This window comes from Astatotilapia calliptera, chromosome 7, assembly GCF_964374335.1.
Source record: "Astatotilapia calliptera chromosome 7, fAstCal68.1, whole genome shotgun sequence".
Taxonomy (NCBI): Eukaryota; Metazoa; Chordata; class Actinopteri; order Cichliformes; family Cichlidae; genus Astatotilapia; species Astatotilapia calliptera.
The window spans coordinates 65191478-65215374 of record NC_137428.1 but is presented as its reverse complement, the minus strand read 5'-3'; the positions used below and the strand labels follow the sequence as shown (position 1 = coordinate 65215374).

Sequence of the window (23897 nt, the reverse complement as noted above, 5' to 3'; positions counted from 1 at the left end):
TTTCAATAATTAGATTATATTAGATTAGATGAAACTTTATTAATCCCTCAGGTGGGTTCCTCCGGGAAATTCGGTTATACCATATATACACATATATAACTACAGAGACATATATAAATACAGAGTATACAAAAGGGATAAATAGAATAAACAGAAATAAGAGTACAAGGGAATTGCACATTTCAAGTTTCAAGTATTGTGAGTCTATTGCACCACCCTATTAACAAAAAGTATTGCACAGTGAAAAGGCACTACAGCTTGTAGGAAATCTGAGCATTTTGACACATGCCATGCAATTCTTTGCCTGCATACAGTAATTCATTCTCTGTATGTCACCAAAATATTCTGGAAGCAAGTAAACAACACCAGCATGACATGAATAAGAATTAGGCAACAGTTACTTTATAGCCTCACATACGTATGCACCATTTTGAGAAGGATTGCGTGCTTACAAAGAGAGAAAAATTATCCTTTGTTTGATGTTTTTACCAGCACGGCAGCTCGGTGGCACGGTGGTTAGCACTGTTGCCGCACAGCAAGAAGGTCCTGAGTTCAATTCCAACACCAGGCCGGGGTCTTTCTGTGTGGAGTTTGCATGTTCTCCCCGTGTTTGCGTGGGTTCCCTCCGGGTACTCCGGCTTCCTCCCACCGTCCAAAGACATGCAGCTTGTGGGGATAGGTTAATTGGATAATCCAAATTGTCACTAGGTGTGAATGTTCGAATGAATGTGAGTGCGAATGGTTGTCTGTCCCTGTGTGTTAGCCCTGTGACAGACTGGCGACCTGTCCAGGGTGTACCCTGCCTCTCGCCCTATGACAGCTGGGATAGGCTCCAGCGCCCCCCGCGACCCTGAAAAGGATAAGTGGAAGCGAATGGATGGATGGATGGATGGATGGGATGGATGATGTTTTTACCGCATGTGCCTGTGCATCTTTTCAGATATCAAATGGCTATTTCACCTGGGTCGATGGAGCACCAACGCTTTCAAATGTGGACATCAAAATTCCCTTTGGTGAGCACCAAGCAGTGCCATGTACAGTCTGTCTGCCCCTGCTTCGCTTGTTTCTCTATTCAGTTGTTTAACGTGCTCATTCACTCACAGTACTGTTGCCTCTTCTTCATGAAATCTCTCAGGTAAGCTGACGATGATTGTGGGCCAGGTGGGTTGTGGGAAATCCTCTTTGTTACTGGCAGCGCTGGGAGAAATGCAGAGAGTGTCTGGAACTGTCACCTGGAACAGGTCAGCTATATTTTTTTTTACTTATTATTTGGTGCTTGCAAAAGTGTGCGATAATCAGTTGTGAAATGTGATTCTGATCTCTCTTTGTGGGTCTGAAGAAGTGCAGATATTGTTGCTTTATCAGTCTGAGAGACTGATGTGCACCATATCGATCTGCAGGGAATCTTTGAGGCTGAAAGTTGATTAAAAGTAAACAGAATTGCAATTCTTCTTTAAACTGTAGGACACTGGAAGAACAATGGAAGTGATTAAATTTTCTTTGTTGAGATTATGATTCTTCTTGAGAACAGTACTGATCTCATTAGCATGATAGTGCTTAATAGCAGTCACCCCAGTACATCGATCACCTCACCCATCCATTCAATTATAAGGAAAAAAAACAAATGCACCACCAGGGAAACACTTGTCACTGCTGCATCTCATACACTTCATTCTATGGAATCAAATTCAGTCCAGAGGTTAAAGGAAATTCCAAGAAATCTGCTACCTATAGGGACCTGAACCACTCCAACTGATGTCGCGCCACGTTTCCTTCTCCATCCTCAGCCTGAGTTATTTTCTGACATATGGTTTTCCAAACCTCTCTGATAATTGGTCTGTCATGGGCACCTTTGTTCTTTTATTTATGTGTTTTTGCACAACTATTAATTACATGCCGCTGACAGGGCAATTACCAACAAAATCAGACTTACAAGTACTCTGTTTCCATGACACAGCAGTATAACATAAACGGATTTGTAGGTCAGTGAAATGAGCTGATATGGCAGCTTTCTTTTTTATGGTTGGGAGAAACATTGTGGAAGAATGTGGGCATCCTTTTATGCACCACTGACCTAGATTCAGTTGGCTGCTTTTGGTTGAAAATCCCAACTGGTTTGCTGTGGCTGCAGGCCAGAAGCCCACCTCCTAATGACACCTGGGTATGCCTTTTTAGCACTTATCAGCTCACTTCCTTTAAATAATCCTCCAGTTTTCTGTCATCTGCCTTTTTTTTTTTAGGTTGAATTAATTTATCTGGACAAATGTTTGTTTGTTTTTAATTTCAGACCAGATTTGGCTTTTGTGCTGAGGCAGAATTTCCTCATAACTCTGTAAATTAGATCATCATTTCAACAAATAAAGTCTGTTAATTGAATATTTTGGTTAAATAATAATAAAGTGGTATTCACCATGTGGTTAATAAAAACAAAGGAAATGCCAAAAGCTGTGAAAAGACATAGAAACTGAGCTAAATTTACTCTATTTCACTGCATACTGTGTATCTGTTACAAGTAAAGTGATCCGTCCATTCAAGAATAAAATTATATTTCTCATATTGTACGATAAATTTGAAGAAAAACAGCGATTATGTGACTCTTCAGATTCATTTTGCTACCCTTTGAGTGATTCAGAGCCCCAGATGTAAAAACCACTGTGCTAATGAATGCATTGTAATGCACTGGACAGGCTGTGGTGTAAAATGCTGTTATAGTCTCATCTCAGTTTGACAGATTTAAATAGATGAAATACTTTTTTCATTATAATCTGGATTATTTTGATTAATAGTTTGAATACAGTGTATTTATTATTAATACATCATTCATATTAACATTTAACAATGCTGCTCATTCTGGACAAACTATAAACTTTTTCTTGTTTACTTATTTTTTGGATTGAGTTCATTTAGTGACCCAGTTCTCCTTTTTGGTGCCTTCTGAGTCTTTTTTTAAGGTCCTGCTGCAGATGTGGCTTTCCACTCTTAGGTTTCAGCCAAACAAAACTCAGTGGGTCTTTAAAAGTAGACTGAATTTAAAATAGCACAATGCAAAGTGAATCCTCACATCGTGCCAGATGCATTCTGGGAGCCATTAGCCTTCGTTTTCTGCATCTGAATGTCTCGTCACCTACCCAGGATGGCGCGCTGCTATCAGTCTCCATTTGTCACCAAAGTCTAGGCTGTTCTACTTGATTGTCACAATGTCTCTGGCAGCCAAACACACACTTCTGCTGTGTTGATGCCAGGGTTGTGCTGGCACTCCCTCTGATATTAAATTGGAATGAACTTCAGGCACGCCAAGTGCTCGAGCATCTAAGTTATCATCTATCCCTGGGAGACTAAAAGGCTGTCAGTTAGACTTTGCATTGCTGAAGTATGCAGACACACAACCTGAGTAGTTTCTTCCTCTGTTTTCTCTGGTTTTGCTGTTATTGTCATGCAATGTTTTTGAGTCAGCAGCATGTACTGTATTGCTAAGAAACACACATAAACATGCAGATTAAATGAGAGCAGCTTGTGCCTGGCAGGGGCCGAACACATGACTAATCAGACGCGTGAGCATGTGAGCTTGTCAGATATATAAAGACAGTCTCATTGACTTGGTGGTAATTGGTGATTCACAGTCAGCTGTTACTGACCGGCTGATGGTGTTTATGACTGCGATACCTTGTCTGAGCTCACCATGCTCCATGTGTTTGTTTCATCAAGCACTGAAAACCTATTCTAGTCACCTGAAAAAAAAGGGGCCATTGAACAGCTGTTGTGAAGCTCTGTATTAGATTGAGGACCCCTCTGTTCATAGAAGTTATGTTTTTTTTCTGAGCTTTTTAATGATTTCTTGTTCACCTTGGCTTACAGATTGAAACTGAACCTCTTTAACCTTTGGGGGGAAAGCGTCTGGTTTTATTTTTAAATCAGTGTTGCTTTTTCTGAGCTGTAGATGTATGTGACATTGCAAGGACTGGGACTGTACCTCAGAATCATTAGAAAGGAGTCAAGCTCTAGTCTGTCTTTGCAGGGGTACTTGATTTTAATAAAGTCTGATAATATTGTAATTATATGGAACCTGTTGGATTACAGGTCCCAGAGGGTGGCATCTTTCCTATTAAGGGTGACTGCTTGATAAAAACTTAATTAATCTCATCCATTGGTGGGAAACCACACACACAAACACCCCACCTGCTCCCTCTGGCGCCTGTAGTCCTCTTCAACTCTCCTGATCCAAATATGGCACAGAGCAGGGGGACATCTGGGGCTTCTCTTATATTAAAGTACATGACTATTTGCATTTTGACCTCGATATTCAGTCAAAATGCCGAAGGTCTCTTATCACGTGTGCACTACACCCAGAGTTCAGCTATTAGACAGGAAGGTTGCAACCTTAAAACATACCTGTTGAAGTAATTAACTGCAGCAGGACAGTGACTTACTCTTGTTTTAGAATTATCGGATGAAAAGTGCACTTTACTGTGGAGGATCACTGAAATGTAAAGGTTGTAGACTGCTTTAAATTATGAAGCTGAAGAAAACTTAAGAATTCATGATGGTTTACTACACACTTTGCAGTTTTTATTTTCTTTAGGCACATAGCAACTGGTGGCTACAGCACAACCAAAATGACTGCAACCATGTGCAATCAACTTGTAATGAAACTTGGTCACCTGCAGACTGAGCGTGCTGGATGCTTGACCTTGGAGCAACCAGCTGGTTTTACAACTACTTGCAATTGGCCCCAGACAGCAAAACAATTCAATGCAATCCGATGCCGATCACTAGTTTTTTTGTGGTCTCACAAATGTTGCCAACCTATTTTTCCTCTAGTGTGACTGGGCCATTAAAGACACCAGGTAAATCCTGACAAATCCTCCACAGCCTGCACTACGGCATGCAGCGGGGAAAAATGTTCAGATACATGCCATTAAAAGCTGACCAGAATCAGCACTTATTAATCACACATGGTGTAGTGCTGTTTACTTTATGCACATAGCATAATGATTGTTTTGTATAATGTGTGCATTGCGTTTATTGTCTGTTTGCATTGTCTGCATGTTGTCTGCGTTATCTGAGTCACCGTCAATCAGAAATAAACACTTTAAATTAGAAAGTGTTGGTGAATCACTCAGCCTAGCTTTTTCTTTTTTCTTTTTTTTGCCTGTCCCGTTTGGATCTTTAGCCGTCAGAATTGTTGTCTGAAGGCCAAGAAAGATGCCAAGTGGATTTACTTTTCCAAGTGGATCATCATAGCCTTGCCATATTGGTCCATTTGATTGACCTTTATTATAGTTATGTATTTATTTTATTTTCATTTTTTAAAGATGGGACAGACATGATTGGAGGATAGGACAGGGAGAAAAAATGAAAGAAAGAGAGGGAGAGAAAGAAAAACAGAGGGGAGACGAGACGGTGAGAAAAGGGGGAAGAAAAAAAGAAAGAAAAACAAACAAAACACCTGGATCACCTGTATGGAGATAAAAAAAAAAAGAAGAGAAAACAAACAACAAAGAGCAACATAATAAAAAAAACACCATCTCAATAAACTAGCTAACAGTAGATAACAGTAGATACTTTTTTAATTTCACCTGTTGAGAATGAAAATGAAAACAAGCAAAAGAAAACGAGAGCAACATAATAAACAACATCACGATGATATATGGGAATATAACAGTAAATACTAAATATTAAACATTATTGTGCAGCACGTAAGATCGACACTCAGCCTAGCTTTAAAGATTAGATTTCAGTTTCTTGCTGCTGATAGAAAGCGTCAAGTGTGACTTCTTATAAATTGTCATAACCTTGGGTCCTTCAAAATGTTGATTGAAAATCTCTTTCAGTATCTCAATCAGAGATAAAACCTGTAAGTCATCAGCTCCATCGTGGTTCCAGCTGCAGGAAAAACAACACCCTCAAGCTTCCGTCTTTGTTAAGTGTCATCAGATGATTTGGTGTGATTAGGTTACTCCTCCACAAAGATGAGAACAGTGGTGGAAGTGCATGATCATGGCTGATTGCTTGTTTGACAGTAAGCTCGGGATGACGTGGGTTGTCATGCCCATTGTTAGCTTTTTTTTTTTTTAATACATTCTGTGTTTTTCAAACTTCTCAGTTTAGGTCTCATGATGAAGGAAGCTTTTAATGAGAACATCATCTTCCATTTGTTTTTGCAGTATAGTAACCGTAGCAACCTTGTATTGTCTAGATGCACAGTGTCCGCACCTTGTCCAAGTGTACAAATCACTTCATGTTAGTTGTTCCACTCTAAATTATTGGCTTTTTGGCCACCATTTTTATATTAAAGAAACTAAAGGAGTAATGAACTTGCTCAAAAATAAATATGTTTGCTTTTAGGAGGAAAAAAACATGTTTTGATATTTACCAAGTAAACTAAATTTGCATTTTGACTTGCCACATAAATTTGTTCCCCCTGTTTGCTTCTAGCTGCTTTTACACAGCCGTGCTTGCGTGTGAGTGTGCACCATGTGTGAGCCTTTAAATATCAGTCAGCCTTCCTAACAGCTGTGCCCTCTGGCTGACGTAATGCTGCTGCAGTAAACTTTGAGTAAATCTCTCCGGTTGTCCTCAGATGGGATCGGAGTCACCTTCTCAGGACAAGTGTTTGAGGTGTCAACTTGTCAAACCTAAAAATACACCACAGCATCAACTGAGCATGTGCAAAGCCAAAAACAGCCAATCACATCCTAATAAATGTTAGGGTTAGGGCTGTGAATGTCTGTGCATTTTGTTACACGAGAAAGAGCTTGTGGGAGTTTCAAATGACAATAAATGTAATAATAAAGAGCCATAATTACCAACTTTCCCTTGGTCTTTAATAAAAGCAGTTTTACAATTACGAACTAGTAACATATATATATATTTTTTCTATTATTTACAGTCTGCCAAACCTGGAGTCTGAAGGGGATGAGAGGTAAGTGTTGCAAGCAGAAAGCTAAAATCATCGTGTATTTTTAGTAAGGCCTTAAAGTGCTCGGACAGACTGTGCTGGTTACTGTGTGAACTATTTTCACAGCAACAATAGTGTGCAGTATAAATCAGGATTATAAATAGAGCTCGGTTGACAGTTCAGAGTTGTCACTGCTTTAGCTAACACACATGGAAGCCTTATCATAGCACACTGTGGCTGATTGTTTCTATTTGTGACTCAGCTTTCCTTTCACTGCTTTCTCACTCTGGACCTACATGTACACACAATGAAGCTTCCATATTTCAAGTATTTGTGTTGTGTTTACTTTTGAAAGCTGTTGTTTCGTCATTAACTGATGCCTCTGTTTCTGCTGACTGAACACGTAACTCTTTGCTATGTGTGTGTCTAATGGTAGCATGATGTTTTATGGGTAGGAGGGCAAGAAGCAAAGACCTGAGGCAACACACATCTCATCTTTGTTTAAATAGGAATAATCTAGTTTAGCTAGATTGCCCCAGTGACTGGAAACAGATTCAGTTGCGTTAAATAATAGATTACTGCCCAGTGAAGTTATTAAGGCAATTTAAAAGTATTTTAAAGCTTACCAATCAGAAGGTTGGTAGTTTGATTCCTGGCTCAGACCTGAGTTCACAGGTACACACTGGCCTTGTTTTTTTTTCTTCACTCAGTTTACCTCACTTTTTTATTGTTAGCAGCATCTAACAGTGAGAAACAAAATGAATAAGGTACCAGTGAATGGCCACACACATCCATACACCAGCCGCAGACTTAGTGCTGACGTACTAATCTCAGGCGGAGGAATCAGATTCTCAGAGAACTGCAGGCACCACAATCCAAACGGGGTGATGCTGATTTCCAGTTCAGCAAATTACAGGAAGAAAAATGAAGAGGGCGTGGGCGTTATTTTAGGAAGCATCAGATCACCGCTAATGATAGACTTGCTCATGTAGGGCAGTGGTTGGCCTGTTTGTGTTGGGGTGGCAGTGACATGATTGCCATAGTGAGGGAAGAGTACGCGGGTTAGTGAGTGTGTTTGGTTTTTGTTAATCATTACAGGAATTTGGTGGAGTCAACAGACTGTTTATTTCAGGGGGAACAATGCCTGTTTAATTATTTGGGCGTGTCTCTAATGAGTGCCGTGTGTTTGGTATTTTCTCCACAGTCCGACAGACAAAGACGCAGCAGGTGAAGGAGACATCAGGTGAGCGCAGTCTCCATGGAGATGCATCACCAATAACAGCAGAGCCATTAGAGATGTATCTGTGGGTGGTTATCTACAGTGTGGGCCATTTATATGGATACACCGTAATAACATGGGAATGGTTGGTGATATTAAAGTCCTGTTTGTGGCACATTAGTATATGTGAGGGGGCAAACTCCTCAAGATGGGTGGTGGCCATGGTGGCCATTTAGAAGTCGGCCATCTTGGATACAACTTTTGTTTTTTCAATAGGAAGAGGGTCATGTGACACATCAAACTTATTGGTAATGTCACAAGAAAAACAATGGTGTGCTTGGTTTCAGGGTAACTTTATTCTGCTACGTTCTGTTTTCTGTCTTTATTGATCACCCTCAAGAACTAGCTATTCCCACTGCTTATATACTTGCCCCAGACCCTCGGTTACATATTGACTCCACAAATACGGAAGGTCGTTAATGATCCCAGAGGTTAAATAGATTTTTAACCTTCACCCATGTGTGAAACTATACACTCATTAAGAGGTAAAATGTAAACATAGAGATATTATTGTGTTTGTTTGACCCTGCTTTAAGCCTGCTTGTGTCGTAAATCTCTGGTAGGAAGAGAGGCCCTGTGGCCTACGCTTCCCAGAAGGCCTGGCTGCTGAACGCCACAGTGGTGGAGAACATCACTTTTGAGATGCCCATGATAAAATCAAGGTAAGACCTCATACTTTTATTGCACTGTTTAAAAAAACAAAGGTATAATGAGTATATTTGTTCACTCACGCTTTTCAGTGGATGCCGCTGTTGGTTGGGGTGCCGCACGCTGCTGGCATATGTATGTTTGGTGTAACTGGATCGTTCACACCAGCATTTTTTATACCCAGTTTTTGTCACAGGATAGGGAGTGTGGCAAGCAGGCAATGGACCCAGAATGCTAGACTCAAACGGAATTAAACTCGAAATCTCAGCTTTTATTTTGCTGGCAATAAGGTGAAGAAAACAAAAGCAAACAAGGTAACAGAGCAGGGTAGGAACTGAGGGATGGAGGCTCACGCAGCACGAGGGAGGACCCGACAAAGAACAAAGGGAGACACGGACATCATTGTCTGACTGTCTTCTGTCTCGGTGGTTGTCTGGCGTCCCTGTCTTGTCAAGTTATAAGTTATAGTCCTGGGCTCTGTGTTAGTTGCCTTCTGTTTTATTTTGACAGTCCTTGTCTTCTTGTTTTCTGTGCATCAGGTTCAGTTTTGCTTCTTCTGTCTGTCTTAGATTCTGTTTAGCTGTGCTCCCATGTTTGTCCACTCTGCCCTAATCTCCTCCCGTGTATATGGACCATGAACAGTTTTCTGTTACGTATAGACACAACACTACTTATTAACACTACTGCCTGCCTGGAGTTAGGTGCCTTTTTTTGCTTGAATAATTCGTAGGTCATTATTAAGTGGTTGAATGCCCATAGATAAACTTTGAATAACCTTTAAAGACATTTAAAGACTTTAAAGAACTATCATGAAGTCTGGCACCTGCAAAGAAATGAGGGGCTGCACAGACTTTTTGCACTTTTGCAGCTTTGTGGTTTTCACACTCTTGTTTAGATGATTTTTGTCTTTGTTTTCCTTTTTGTGTGTCTGTGGATGTGCAGAACATGTCATACCATAAGTAACCAGTGTATGAGCTCTACTGAAATTCAAATTGTTGTCACTGTGCTGTTGTGACACGTGCAATCACAACAATGTTAAAAATAACATCCAGAGTTGTTCATTATAACAAGGGGATCTACTCTCAGTCAAGTCGAGCAGTTTAGCCAAATTAGAGCCAACAGCACTTCTGCTCCCTCCAGCAACTGTAGTAAATTGGATGTGAATAGTCAATAGTTCTGTTATGAACTCTTCACATAAGCAGCCTTGACACTGAAACACCTCAAGCCAGGGTGTTTTGTTGCTGAAGGTGTGTGGTTCTTTGTGCCTCTTGTGTTGTGATGCAGCGTGTCTCCAGTTTTGCTCGCTGTTGAAAACGCCTGTGGAGGGACACTCTAGATACACACATGCCGCTTTCATCCACACAACAAATGGTATTTCTCAAAGGTCGAATGCATTTATGGCATCGTCTTGGGTCTCTGTGGCTCTAATGGACTGTTTTTGATAAAACAGGTTTAATGGACTACTGTGCTTTGTTGCTGTGGAGATGTTCAATAAAACAGTCTCCAGTCTCGCTCTATCGCTGCTGTCCTACTGCGCTGTCTGTTTTATCCAGCAAAATCTGGATTACCACCGGGCTGCAGCAGGTCCATGAACTTCCAAGCTGTTTAATCAAGGCTGTTGTAACCTGCTGTGTCCGTTATTGTATCACATTTTCTTATGCTTGTGAAACAGTTGGTTCAAGTGATACAGTTCCTCCAAAGCTCTGCTCCAATTCTATGGCTATTAGGAAATGCCAAAGAAACATAAACAGAACACTTTATCACCTACCTAGCTAATATGTAAGTTTGGATATTCACTAAGCAGAGAGCATGTATTTCTCCACCCTGACATAGACCCCAAACACTAAACTCAGTCTTTGATTCAACATTGTGCTGCAAAACAGTTGAATTCCTGCATTTGGAAAAAGCCCACAATTTGTCCCTGTGTATCCACAAATATAAACCATGAGCTAATCTGTTTTGTTTTTAATTTAAAAAGCAGACATCTAAGCATCTTATTTAATAATATCACCTTAAAAAGACTATAGAAGAAGTCTGTGCATTATCTAAACTTCCCAGAGATATTAGAGGAGAGTTTTTTGGTATTTTCTGGACAACGACAATATTTTTAGGTCATAACCTTCTTGTTACTTCAGTAATTGAGTGACTGACAAACTGTCATGTCAAACTATGTGTGGCTTACGTTTTACACTGTGTGGGTTATCTTAAATAGAGAGTAAAGAAATTCTTGTATCGCCTCTTTAGTCTTTGTCTTTGTGGCGTTGAACCCTTTAGGGTAAAACCTTTTAAGATGAACCAGAGAAGCTGCTATTTTCAGTTTCCTCCACTCTCTTTCATGGACTGTGTTATGCATACATAACGCAGTCCCATGAGTTACATTTATGTGAATGTGAATCAATGGCCCAAGAGATAATAATGAGCAGGGCTGTAGTTTCCCTCTGCTTGGTATTAGCAGCTGCTCTCTGCCCTCATCTGTATTCTGTCTCTGTTTCTGCCCGGCAGATACAAAGCTGTCATTGAGGCCTGCTCGCTTCAGCCTGACATTGACATTCTTCCACAGGGAGACCAGACAGAGATCGGGGAACGGGTCAGTATCACAGTAACATTTATGAGTTTCTGTCTGGCTGTAGCTCCCACTGTGGCTCGTTTTATTGCAGAATCATTTGTCATCGTTACTGTGTAGCAAGATTTTGATGTTTGCGTATCAGGAAACTAGACTGACCCTGTTCATTTAGAGCGCTGTCATGTTGGATTTCTTCATGCACCAGTAATGCAGGAAATAAACCCTAGTCTCCTTTGCTCCTCTAAGGAAAAGAGCCGCACATATTTCTGGATATTGTTAATTCATCTTTGTGTTGCAGCCCCTATGAGATAACATTTTGCTGTCCTCCGATGCAGGGCATCATCCTATCAGGTGGACAGAAACAGCGAATCAGCGTGGCCAGAGCCATGTACCAGCAGACCAACGTTGTGTTTCTGGTGAGACTGCACACAGAAATAACTGAACAGTTTAAACGGATGGCTTCTCAGGCTGCACCTGTGATTTATCAGTATTCATTGAGAAACTGTTTCTGTAGCACTACCTGACGGTGCTTGTGATTCTCTTTCTGATGCCTCCCTGTGTGACATAAATAGCTACACACTCTAAGAAGCCCAGAGCAGAAGGTTTAAAAAACATTCCCTGCCATTAAATAGAAATAACTTTATATGACATCGATCTCAAAATTTCCTCTATTAATCCTTCAAATATTAAAAAAATAGAAGTTGAAGAAACAGGAGAAACACCACAATGACTTTCTGTGTGCTCACGACTCATGACTGGGGGGAATGTAGTGTTCAGTATCTTGTTCAATGACACTTTGACCTTTTAGCTTGTGGATAACTTACCCGATACCCTGAGCCACAGCCACCCTGCCCAGCATTTTTGAATTAATATTTAAATTAATATTAAATATTGTAGTGTAACACATCCTAACACATCCCCATTTATAGTATGTATACATCTATAACACCTTGTGATCACATCCTTACAGTAACATCTAATTTATATTCACAAAACTTCTGTTTCGCATGTTATATGATGATGCCATCAGGTTACCTGGCAACCAGCTAACAACAGCCTAAAATAAGCTGATGTCTGTTTTGTTTTTTTCTTTATCTGCCTACAACACCTTATGAAAGCATTCTGTCATTTTCATTTCATTACATAATAACTTCTCACGTTTACTCAAAAACGTAATTATATATAATATAACTATGATGTTGGCCTAGCAACAACTTAACAGTGGGCATATATGTATGTATATTCACCATCTGAATCATGTTTTCAGGAGATGTATTGGTTTGTTTTCCTCTGAACTTCTCTACATATGTAGGATGACCCATTTTCTGCTTTGGACATCCACCTGAGTGACCATCTGATGCAGGATGGCATCCTGAAGCTCCTGAGAGAAGAGAAGAGGACCGTGGTGCTGGTCACACACAAACTGCAATATTTACCACATGCAGACTGGGTAAGAACTGCTTAATAGTTAATAAGACTGTCCGTCTGGGATGGCTGGTATATAATGGACGATAAAGACATCTTATTGTCTCATTTATGACGCACTTTATCTCTCAAAGATCCCAAAGCAAATAGAGATTGAGTCTCAGCTAAATACAGATCATATTTTTTCTATCTTCTTTTGTGTGTGTGGCTATTATTAGATTATTGCCATGAAAGATGGCACCATCCAGACTGAGGGGACTCTGAAGGACGTCCAAAACTCTGAACCTGAACTCTTTGAGCAGTGGAAAACCCTCATGAACAGACAGGATCAGGAGTTTGAGAAGGTGATTAATGACTGCAAAAGCAAAATGTTATCTTTTAATCAGCGCCAAGAATCTTTAATTTGTGTAATTTGAACACTTTCTTTTGTAGATCCAGGTGAGACAGACACGCCGTCTCTGTCTGGAATGAAAGTTAGATTACCTGGGTGTTTTTATGCTGAAATAAATTCACTGTTGATCTCTCCTTCAGGAAACTGTGGCAGAGAGTATGACAGACCTAGAGAGAAAAAACCTGCGGAGGGCCATGTATTCAAGAGAGGCAGCCAGGACTGAAGAGGATGAGGAAGGTGAGAGGACACAGGAAAGAGTCACGATGACAGCAGCTGGAATGTGCATGACTGGTGTGGGTGCTTCTCAGCCTGATTTAATGCTTATGTTTCCCTTAATGATAGATGCAGGATGACAATTCCCCTTCTCCTGCTGAGAGCTTAAGCTTATTCAGCTTATTTTAATCTTAACATCTTTTGTAATGTCTGCAGTTATTTGAATGACTCATAGTTCCCTGTATTTGATTCCTTCCTGTCTCTTATCTTGGTTTGGTCTTTTTGTCTTTTCGTTCCTCTTTTGACCTTTTCAGCAACTGGATACGTCGCCATGTTATTTCCCACCGCCTCCTGCTGTGATTAACCATTGAATCTGATCCTTTCTCTGTGTGTGTGTGTGTTTGCTGTTGAACGAACACCTGCAGTTGAAAAACGCTAAGGTGCGCTGGCTGTACACTTTATCTTTGTTCTGTGTTGTCTCCCGTGTGCTGGTGGCACCCCGGGGTGGACTTGTGCGATGGCTCCAGCTACCCTCATGTTCGATCGAGCAGGTGTGGCCAGAAAGCATGGTTTGAAAAAAAAAGTTGAAACAGAAAAAGACATTTGTGGCATTGTAGCGCTGCTAGCTAACGGCACATGTGTTTGCTTCTCTGTTTTAGAATCTCATCATCCATTTTCCTGCTCTTTCCCCCTCCCAAACATTTGTCTCTCTTGCTCTTGAAGGCTTACTTAGTGTGAGCATGACTGTAGTTGAGAGTAGTTGTTTCTTTAGGCCTGCCACTCATTATTTCCCCATCTTTTCCTCCCTTTTTCTCTTGCTTCCTCTCCACCTGCAGCTTGTCTGAGCCTCTCAGACACCCACATGCAGCCTCATGCTCCAAAGCTTGCTGCTTGATGTAATGTGATACATTTAAATCCGAAGTGGGAAAAAGGTTGGAGGTCGTTACATTATCTCTTCACCCCCGAGTCAGTGTGCGGTGGTCACCCTGGTGCTCCTGAAAAACATGCCTTTCATGGGAATGAGCGACTGCTTGTCTTTGTGGAGTGTAGCTTCTGTAGCCTCTAGCACACCTTCTCCTCTCATTTGGACCTCTGTCTATTATTTCTTCACTTCTCTCCTTTCCTGTGCTAGTCGTGGATTGTCAGACTGGCGCAGGAGGAGAAATGTTGAGCAATATGTCAGAAAAAGAAAGAGGAAAAAGTGAAGGAATGAAATATTTGAGAAGAAGGGTAGAAGGAGAGAAAGAAATGTAATGAGCGTCTGAGCTGTGAGTTGTAGCAGAGCAGGGCGTTTTTAGACAGAAATAAGCAAATTTACATACAGTAAGATTAAAAAAAATGTGACAATGGAAGCAGTCCTTGCAAAATAGATAACTCGGCCTAATTACATCTCACAATTGGCCAAAAACAAAACCTTTAACACTGCACTTCATCTCTGTTTCAACCCCAGAGGAATCTGTGGAGAGTGAAGATGATGACAACCTGTCACAGGTAATGCGCCAGAGAGCTACCATCCCCTGGCGCTCCTGCGGCACCTACCTGTCCTCTGCAGGGCTCCTCCTGCTCAGCCTGCTCCTCCTGTCGCAGCTCCTCAAACACTCCCTCATGGTGGCCATTGACTACTGGCTGGCCCACTGGACGTCACATGTCATCGCAGCCAAGAAAGACGCCTCAGCTCACAACTGTACCATCGTACAGGTGAGAGGATGCACCGCTCAGCTTTTGATTTAGACACTTAGCTCTTTGTTTCTGCTTCTCTTGAGATATTTTAGAGCCATAAAGTATTTTCTGCTTCGTTCACACTGCCTTTTTAAAAATTATTTGACCATTAATACAATCAGTCGGTCATTTTTTTAAAAGATCCATCTAGTGGGATGAAAACAAACAACACCAATTTAAATTATTGTATAAAATGTTTGGCATCATTTGACTTATAATCCAAACATGCTTTTCTGTAAGAGGTAAATATTAGCTAACGTTAAAGGAATAATTGATAAGCTTCAAAAAAGACAGACTGCATTAGATGCAAATAGTTTATCTGATTGTAGGCCAGCGTGAATTACATAATATTCTCACTAATTCTCAGTTAAGCAGAGCTGACCTACAACACAAACACACGCAGATCCAGACCAACACCAACACACCCTGAAGAGACTGCAGCTCGGCCTCATCTGAATATTAAAGCTGAACTAACATATTTATAGAAGTCAGTTTCCAAATGGAAAATGTTCGGGTTAAAGCACGTGTGAGGTCTGATGTGAATGCCAGCTGCAGTGCTGTAATTTATGAAGAAGTTTAAACTCTCAGTAACTGAGTCATAAATCTGAGTGGGTAAAAGCTGCACTCCTGTCCACACCAGGTGACTGTAGAATGATTTAGGACCTATAAAGCATTTCCTACACCCTTTTTCTACTTACTACTTGACTGTTTTAGTTACTGCTTAACCAAAATGGTCAGTAGCCTTCACACACTAACATAAAAAAACACTCTGAGTAAGCAGAGGAAGAGTTAACCTATGTCATCCACATTCAAGAAGTCGCACGGGCTGTTAACAAAGGATTGTGTTTCAGGACCAGTAAAACAACACTGTCATCAGTAGTTGCTGTATATATATATTTGTGTGCATGCGTGTCTGTGTTATGTGTGCATGTGTGAAATGCCAGGTCACGTGAAGGCCGTCGACAGACTGCATAAAAGGCACCGTGTCCTGCTGAATATAAGCAGCAGCCGTCTGTCTCTTTCTCTCACCCACAAACATCCACTGCATGTCCAGCTAAGCGTTGATAATAAATTGTCACTTGAATGCTGATCACAACTTGTCTGGCTGAACTTCAGTGCGTCGTTGCCAGCTTTATCTAATCTGCGCTGTGCTACAGACTAATCCACGAGGAGACTCTCAGAAGTCCTGTTCTGACAAACGCACACTCGGCCACTTCACATAAATGCCACACTGCTTCTCTCCTTCTAGAGAGAGGAAATAATTGAGCAGTGAGAGGATTAGATAGTGGAAATGCTTCATGTCACAAGTGGCGACTGGGCTGAGTGATGAGCAGCTAAAGGGTCTTTTTTTCCAGTGATATCTCTGATATATTTTGCTCTTCTTTTATAGGTCCTACCTGCAACTTTTTCACTGTATATAAAAATAAGCATCAGCTAACATTAATAGCTGAGACGGTAATGAGTTCATCTAAACTCCCAAATATATATTCTGAGAGGTGCTGATGACATCAAATTTTAAAAATGACCTTTTTTTTCTCCTTCAAATAGTAAATCTTATCATTTTATATCATTTCTATGTTCTAATGTGAATAAATGTGGCTTTGTGATATTTGCATTTCACTGAATTCTGTTTTTAATTACACTTTGCACACCTTCCCAGCTTTTTTGGAATTATCTATCAGTTTGAGGTGCCAGACCTGCTTTTGGATTATGCTTCCTGGCTTTTGTTTAAATTTAGATCAGTGTGACTCAGCGGGGAGAGCAGGTTATGTACAAATCACAGGTTTTAGCCAAGTGAAGCATGCCGTGCTGCAACTGTTTCACTCATGCAGCATAATCATCAGTTCAGTTTGCTTTGTGACTTACGAGATCGAATCAATCAGGACTGCGTGGAAACCATTACAACCATACAATCCTCACGATTACGCCCTGAAGCTTGTCTTTATATGTTTGCTGTCACTTACATTTTAATGTTTGGTGCTAGAGCTGTTATTTCTTGGCCACTGCTCCTTCAGAGGATGGAGTGCTGTCCCTTAACTCTGTCATTAGTAAATGGTTAGGATCTTGATATTAGGTCTATTTTTATAAAATAAATGTAGCTATTTCTTTAGCGAACTGTGTGAAATTGAAGAAATTTGAATTAGTGATATGTGAGAATGAAAATGAAGATAAACATTTCTTAGTATTATGATCAAAAGTTATCACATAAAATAAAAGAGGATAGAAAATTTGGATCCAGGGTGAAGAGAATAATTAGATTGGAAGAAAAAGGAAGAAGAAAATAGTTCCCCAGCCCTCTTTATTTCTCTTTTTCTGTTCAAATATTACCAGCTTAGCTTGGAAACTCTCACTGGCTTTTGTCCTAGACAGCTGGTTTTTTAACCAGCCTCGATGTTTAATTGTGTTTATAATTACAACAAAGTAAGTAGGACGACAGACTCTTCTTTCTCAAACAACACATAGCATTGTGCTCATGCCTTTTATAACCCCCTCTGTATTTGTATGTGTGTGTTATAGGACTGTGGCTTCAGCCACTCCTGGTATCTGTCTGTGTTCAGTGTGCTCTGCTGCCTGGGCATCATCCTCTGTCTCGCCACCTCCGTGGCTGTGGAGTGGACCGGTCACAAAGTGGCCAAAGAGCTCCACCACAACCTGCTCAACAAGATCATCCTGGCCCCCATGAGGTGCGACGCTCAGCGCGTTTGTGTGTTTGTCTGTGTGCACGTGCGTGTGTGTGTGCATTATGATGTGTGAAAACGGGCAGAGACAGAGAAAGATGTGTGTTTGCTGATGATATAAGAGAAAACACAGTTAAAAGGTTTTTTGCCTCATTACTCTGAGCACCATCTGCTTTCCTCATGCAAAACCCAGGAGACATCACCTGCCTCAAGACACATTGGAAAGCACTGTATATACACATAAAGAAGCTGCATTAACATACTGTGCAGAATTCACATGAATGAATGTAAACTCAAGATTCAAGATCTTTTATTTGCCACGTGCATAGTTATACAAGTACAACACGCAGTGAAATGTGTCCTGATACGCTCCTCGACTGTGCAAAAAGAGAGAGAAAACACTATATACAGTAAGTAAATATATACAAAGAGGACATTATGTGCAGTAACTGAGCCAGACAACTCTGGAAAAAATCTATTTCCATCTATAAGTCAACGTTTCGGATTATTGGCTCAAAAAATGGCATGTTAAATTTTTAACTTACTAAATCAAGCTTCTGAAAACAACTCAAATATGAGAAAATAACATGAATGTTTGAGTTATAAAGTGGAAATGCATTTTTTTCAGTGGCAGAAGCATCCACACTGTTTTTAAATATTGAATCTTATTTTATTTTATTGTATAATTCTGATCTTTGAAAATAACCTTATGAGATTAAATCAGTCATGTCAAGGCACTTTACGTTGTAAGGTTCAGTCTTAACAAGATGATAGAAAGGATCCCCTGCGAGCAAGGTCCCATATCAGAGGAAGAGACCCCAGGTGGTTGGGGGTGAGCGGAAAGAGGTGGGAGAAAGCCCACAGGTGAAAACACAAAGTTAATGACATGCAGTAGAAGCACAGAACTGCATGGAGAGTGGAAAAGAGCCGAATGGAGAATGCTCAGTGCATCATGGGAAGTCCCCCAGCAGCCTGAGCCTATAACAACATAACAAATGGTTAAGAGTCACCTGATCCAGGCCTGCCTATAAGCTTTATCAAAAAGAAAAGCTTTTAAGTCTAATATTAAAAGCACAGACACCTCTAAGGGAGCCAAGTGCTCTATTTGGGATAATTTGATACTTTAAGGTCTTTAAGATATGATGGAGCTCAGGTCTTCGTATGTGAGGTATGTGAGAAGGATTTTAAATTCAATTATGGATTTAACAGAGAGCCAATGAAGAAAAGCTAATCTCTTTCTAGTCCTTGTTAGAGCTCCAGCGGAAGCATTTTTGATAAGCCGGCAGTATTTCAGAGAGTAATCTGGTCATTTTGATGATAAAGTCCAGGGGATTTTACTCTCTTTCTTCTCTTCAGGCTCTTTGAGACCACTCCTCTCGGCAGCATCCTAAACAGATTTTCCACTGACACCAACACAATCGATCAGCACATTCCCACCACCCTCGAGTGCCTCTCCCGCTCCACCTTGCTATGCGTGTCTGCTTTGGGTGTCATCTCCTACGTCACACCCGTTTTCCTCATTGCCCTTCTGCCGCTGGCTGTCACCTGCTACTTTATTCAGAAATACTTCCGGATGGCTTCCAGGTGAGTCTGACGGGATAGTTGGAGGGAAGTCACAGACACATTGCTATATAGCCAGATTATTTTTTTTTTGGTGGGACAAAATAAATATTCCTTTTCAGAATGAAATTCATTAGATTTATGATTTGGATGCAAAAATCTAATATCTGAATGTGGTTCAGCTGATATTTCCCCATTTGCTGTCTCTGCTATGTTCTGGTCAGGGACCTGCAGCAGTTGGAGGACAGCACACAGCTCCCTTTACTCTCCCACTTCTCTGAGACAGTTGAAGGTCTCACCACTATACGAGCCCTCAGGTAACACATGCTTACATCCTTGGTGAAAATGGGAACTTTTAAAAAGCCATAGCCGAGGTTAAAAATACAATATTTTTCAAAAGACTTCAGAACGCTGTAGGATACTTGCGTGCAAACAGAGACACACAAAAGCTTCAGCATTTACGACTGGACTAGAGTGGACTGTTGGTTAGGTAATTATGTACTGTAGAAGTGAAAATGCCAAAAGCTTATTTCAGGTATTTGGCTAAAATCAAACATTCAGTGACAAAGGAGCCACAAGTGCAAACATTTGAAGTTGTTTTCAGATCCTCGAGATCTTTGCACATTTGGAAAGGCAGCGTTTATTGAAATATCCTTACATATGTGGCATTTTCCTGAACCCGAAAATGTCAAAAGAAATTTCAGCCTTAAATACCAAACAGCCAAAGCCATTAGTTTTATTTCTGTCACTAAAATGTCATTATATTCCTAAAAGATAAAGAGCAATGAGAAATAGCATACGGTGCTCTTCTTAGATGTAGATGTAACGCAGTCTGTGATACAGTGAAATAACAAATGAATGAATTAAACCCCTTCTGTTGGCAGGTATGAGCCCAGGTTCAGACAGAGGTTACTACAGTTCACCGATGCCAACAACATCGCCTCTCTCTTCCTCACAGCAGCCAACCGTTGGCTGGAGGTCCGCATGGTAATGATCCGTCTGCTGCGCCCTTCTTTAAAATTCCCATCAGTTCTGCTTCACTGTTTGTCAGATATCTGCTTCACATTTATGTCGATGTTGCTGGGTAACTGCTCCCTCTGTTGGGGTCTATAAAACACTGAATTTTTCATTCTCGTATTAGCTTGAAATGCTGTCTACATGTCATGTTTTATGTATTGACCGTGCTGCTCACAGTTCATTCGACTCCTTGTGTTTCACAGCAGTAGAAACCTTTGAAATGTTGATGAATGCAAACAAGAACACGCCCCCACCGCCCCCACTGTTATGTCTGCTAACAATAAACCAATCTACAATAATGGATCTCTTTAAGCGTTATTTACCTTCTTCAGTTATTAAGTGAAGCGTTAACTTCTCGCTGCGATGTTGACTTCGTCTGTCTCTGCAGGAGTACATCGGAGCCTGTGTGGTGTTGGTGGCGGCGGTAGCTTCCATCACCAATTCGCTCTACAACCAGCTGTCCCCCGGGCTGGTGGGGCTCGGTCTGACATACGCACTCATGGTGAGAGTGTGTGTGTGTGTGTGTTTAACTGTTTAGCTGTTAAGGTATTTACAGGTTTAAGCTCAATGTTGCAAAAACCTCCCGCAGCACTAGTAGTATAAAGAACACTTTCATTACTTGACCAATGTGTTTCATTTGTAGTTAATTTATTTTAAAAAAGGATGGAGAAAATTGTCTTTTGTAACAATTTCTTTCGTCTGTTTCTACTGATTCTTACATGTTTTAGTGCAGACAGATAAAAATAACTTTTACAGTCACAGTAAAAAGAAAATGTGTCCTTTCTCAAGTTTGTACACATCAGTGAAAAGAAATCTGATCCTTACCAGGTTTTAAATTGAGTACATACAACCTGAGATGAACAAAAACACATGACATGCTGCACCATAATAATTAATCATCATGGTTAATCTTTTCTGTATGACTTCATCAGTCTCTCGCATGGCTCACTCTTCTTTACAATGTTGCTTCAGTTCCCCGTTTATGCACGGCTCTCTTAAGTTTCTCTCTGACACATGGACTGGACTGGGTCACTGCAACACCTTGATTATTTTCTTTTTCAGCCATTCTGTTGTAGCTTGGCCACAATAAAGGTTGTGGATGCTAAAAGGTAGAAAAGGTTGATTTTTGTGTAAATTTGTTTCTTTTTTTGGTATATTTTTGCTGTAAAAATGCAGCAATTTCAGATAAATTGGGAACAAAATGTTTTTATTTCAAGTGTTTTATTTCTGTGTTTCTGAAAAAGCCGGTCTAGAAAATTCATCGTGACAGTCACGAAAAGCCGAGACACACTGAGGATATTCGAGTTGTATCTGGGTGAAAACAACAACAATGTCCACACCGAAAGGACTGCGTGTCTGTGTGGTGACATTTACTCAGCTCATCTCCTCCCTCCTCCCTTCTTGTATCAGGTGTCCAACTACATGAACTGGATGGTGCGTAACTTGGCAGACATGGAAGTACAGCTTGGCTCAGTCAAGAGGATTAACGGCCTGCTCAAAACTGAACCAGAGAATTACGAGGGACTGCTCAGTGAGTGCACTCTGCCGCCTCAAATTAAACTTTCTTACTGATTCAGCAGGCGCTCAGAGAAGTCATGTCTAACGTCTTACCACCTGAAAAGTGTTTGTGATTTCTTCTTGAGTGAAGAAGCCTGAAATTAACTCTACGTTCATCACTGTTAGTTCAAGAAGGCTGTCATAATGCTCACGAGAAATGGATCTTTATCCCTCTCGCACTTTTTGAAAACTCTGCTAATGTCGTTTTATATCCCCTAATAATCGATCATGCATGCGCCATGTAAAAGTGTGTGCGTGTGCAGTATGCAGTGCGTCTGTTTCTTATCCATAAAATGTGGGAAAGTTTTACATTTTGGTCACAAATTGAAGGAGAATATATGCTGGTAAGGTGGATTCACTCAAGTTTTTTGCTTCTCGGATGGAAAAAAGATCAAATTGAAAGTCGTGATGTTTTTCTTGTGTGTCTCAGCTGTGTCTCAGGTTCCTGACGGCTGGCCCCGACAGGGAGAGATCAAGATACAGAATCTGAGCGTTCGTTATGACGCCACGCTGAAGCCTGTGCTCAAAAATGTCAACGCACATATCAGCCCTGGTCAGAAGGTACAGGACAGAAACCTGTGTTTGAATGTGGAGGAGCATAACAGATTAAATGAAAACTATTTGGAGAAAAAACAAATATAGGTCATATAGTTGCATAACAGCTAAATGACGCAATTTTTGCATATTTCCACTTAATCTGGTGTTATTTTCCCTCAAACTTTTTGTATTTCTGTTTTTTATGTTATTATTTTACTGTTGGTGTTTGCACGTGTGCCCCGTCAGATGAGGAAGCTGTCATTCAAACTGTGTTATGGACTGTTTTTGATCAGCGTCAGACTCACAGCAGAAATACATACTAAGATTTAAATAAACCGGACAGCTAATTAACAGGAGAAATGATACAAGGTCAAATAAATAAATCACATTTAAATATAAATGAAATAATGTCTGCATTTATTTTTAATGCCACTTTGGATGCATTTAAGGAAATATTAATGTATTCACTCAATACTTTATTTTTTGTGATTTTTATTTTTATTTTACCAATTTAAGTCTTCTACTTGTGAAAAGAGATAATACAGAAAATACACATTTTAGTTTACTGAGCACTGGTGAGCCTTTTAATGGACTTTGACATGTTCAGGGAGTAGCCTGCTCTTGCTTTATCCTGCCTTAACAGCTAAGATAGACTCTAGCCACATGCCTCCCACACCAGTAAGCTGCTAAGAGAATGGATGGATAGATTAATGGTGATAATTATGATGACTGTTTTTGCTTTTTTTCCCAGGTGGGGATCTGTGGCAGGACCGGCAGCGGTAAATCCTCTTTCTCCTTGGCCTTCTTCCGCATGGTGGACATGTTTGAGGGTAAAATATCACTTCGGCTTCACACCAGCACAAAAAGAAGTTAACAGGATAAAATATACATCTACTTTTGGCTGTTTGCTTATTCACACGTAGATCTGCACGTTTGATTTTTACACCAGATGCCCTTCCTGACATAATCCAAATGGGATTCGTGTCTCCACAGGGGATAAAATAATAATTGAAATAGTAGAAAAAAAGAGGAAAAGTGTCTTAATTGGTGAAATCGGGGTGTTTTTGTAAACTTCTGTCACACAGGAAGGATTGTGATTGATAACATCGACATCTCCAAGCTGCCTCTGCAGACTCTCAGATCTCGGCTGTCCATCATCCTCCAAGACCCTATCCTGTTCAGTGGCACCATCCGGTACAGTACACTTCTCTGTCAAAAAGAAGACTAGTGAATCAGTGATTCTGCATTATAGTAAACGGGGGAGTAGAGAGTCTTCAAAACAGGAGGTGAGCTGTGGATAAGAGCAGTGTCCTCTGAAAACTGCAGTGAAGAGGTTTATTTTTAGACTCCAGCAGCACTGACCGTAAAAGCAATGTCATCCCAGAGAAAAAACAAGCTGCACGATGGTCTCA

General features: G+C 40.6%; 1 protein-coding gene across 5 annotated transcripts in view; it reads left to right on the top strand.

Annotated features, from left to right (window-relative positions):
• The window catches only part of abcc8 (ATP-binding cassette, sub-family C (CFTR/MRP), member 8), a 63240-nt gene that overhangs the window by 34214 nt on the left and 5129 nt on the right, over window positions 1-23897 (top strand). For 2 of the 5 annotated variants that reach the window (XM_080304894.1, XM_080304893.1), the window contains exons 16-36: window positions 941-1013; window positions 1136-1241; window positions 6890-6922; window positions 8103-8141; window positions 8741-8839; window positions 11328-11412; window positions 11724-11804; window positions 12701-12838; window positions 13032-13157; window positions 13345-13444; window positions 13912-13968; window positions 14868-15115; window positions 17654-17820; window positions 19171-19398; window positions 19599-19691; window positions 20259-20361; window positions 20780-20893; window positions 21802-21922; window positions 22379-22509; window positions 23237-23315; window positions 23571-23679. In XM_080304894.1, the coding sequence (XP_080161020.1) occupies window positions 941-1013; window positions 1136-1241; window positions 6890-6922; window positions 8103-8141; window positions 8741-8839; window positions 11328-11412; window positions 11724-11804; window positions 12701-12838; window positions 13032-13157; window positions 13345-13444; window positions 13912-13968; window positions 14868-15115; window positions 17654-17820; window positions 19171-19398; window positions 19599-19691; window positions 20259-20361; window positions 20780-20893; window positions 21802-21922; window positions 22379-22509; window positions 23237-23315; window positions 23571-23679 (2330 nt within the window). The remainder of the gene's footprint in view (window positions 1-940; window positions 1014-1135; window positions 1242-6889; window positions 6923-8102; window positions 8142-8740; window positions 8840-11327; window positions 11413-11723; window positions 11805-12700; window positions 12839-13031; window positions 13158-13344; window positions 13445-13911; window positions 13969-14867; window positions 15116-17653; window positions 17821-19170; window positions 19399-19598; window positions 19692-20258; window positions 20362-20779; window positions 20894-21801; window positions 21923-22378; window positions 22510-23236; window positions 23316-23570; window positions 23680-23897) is intronic. The other 3 variants (XM_080304895.1, XM_026176503.2, XR_013910681.1) reach the window with 2 other exon arrangements.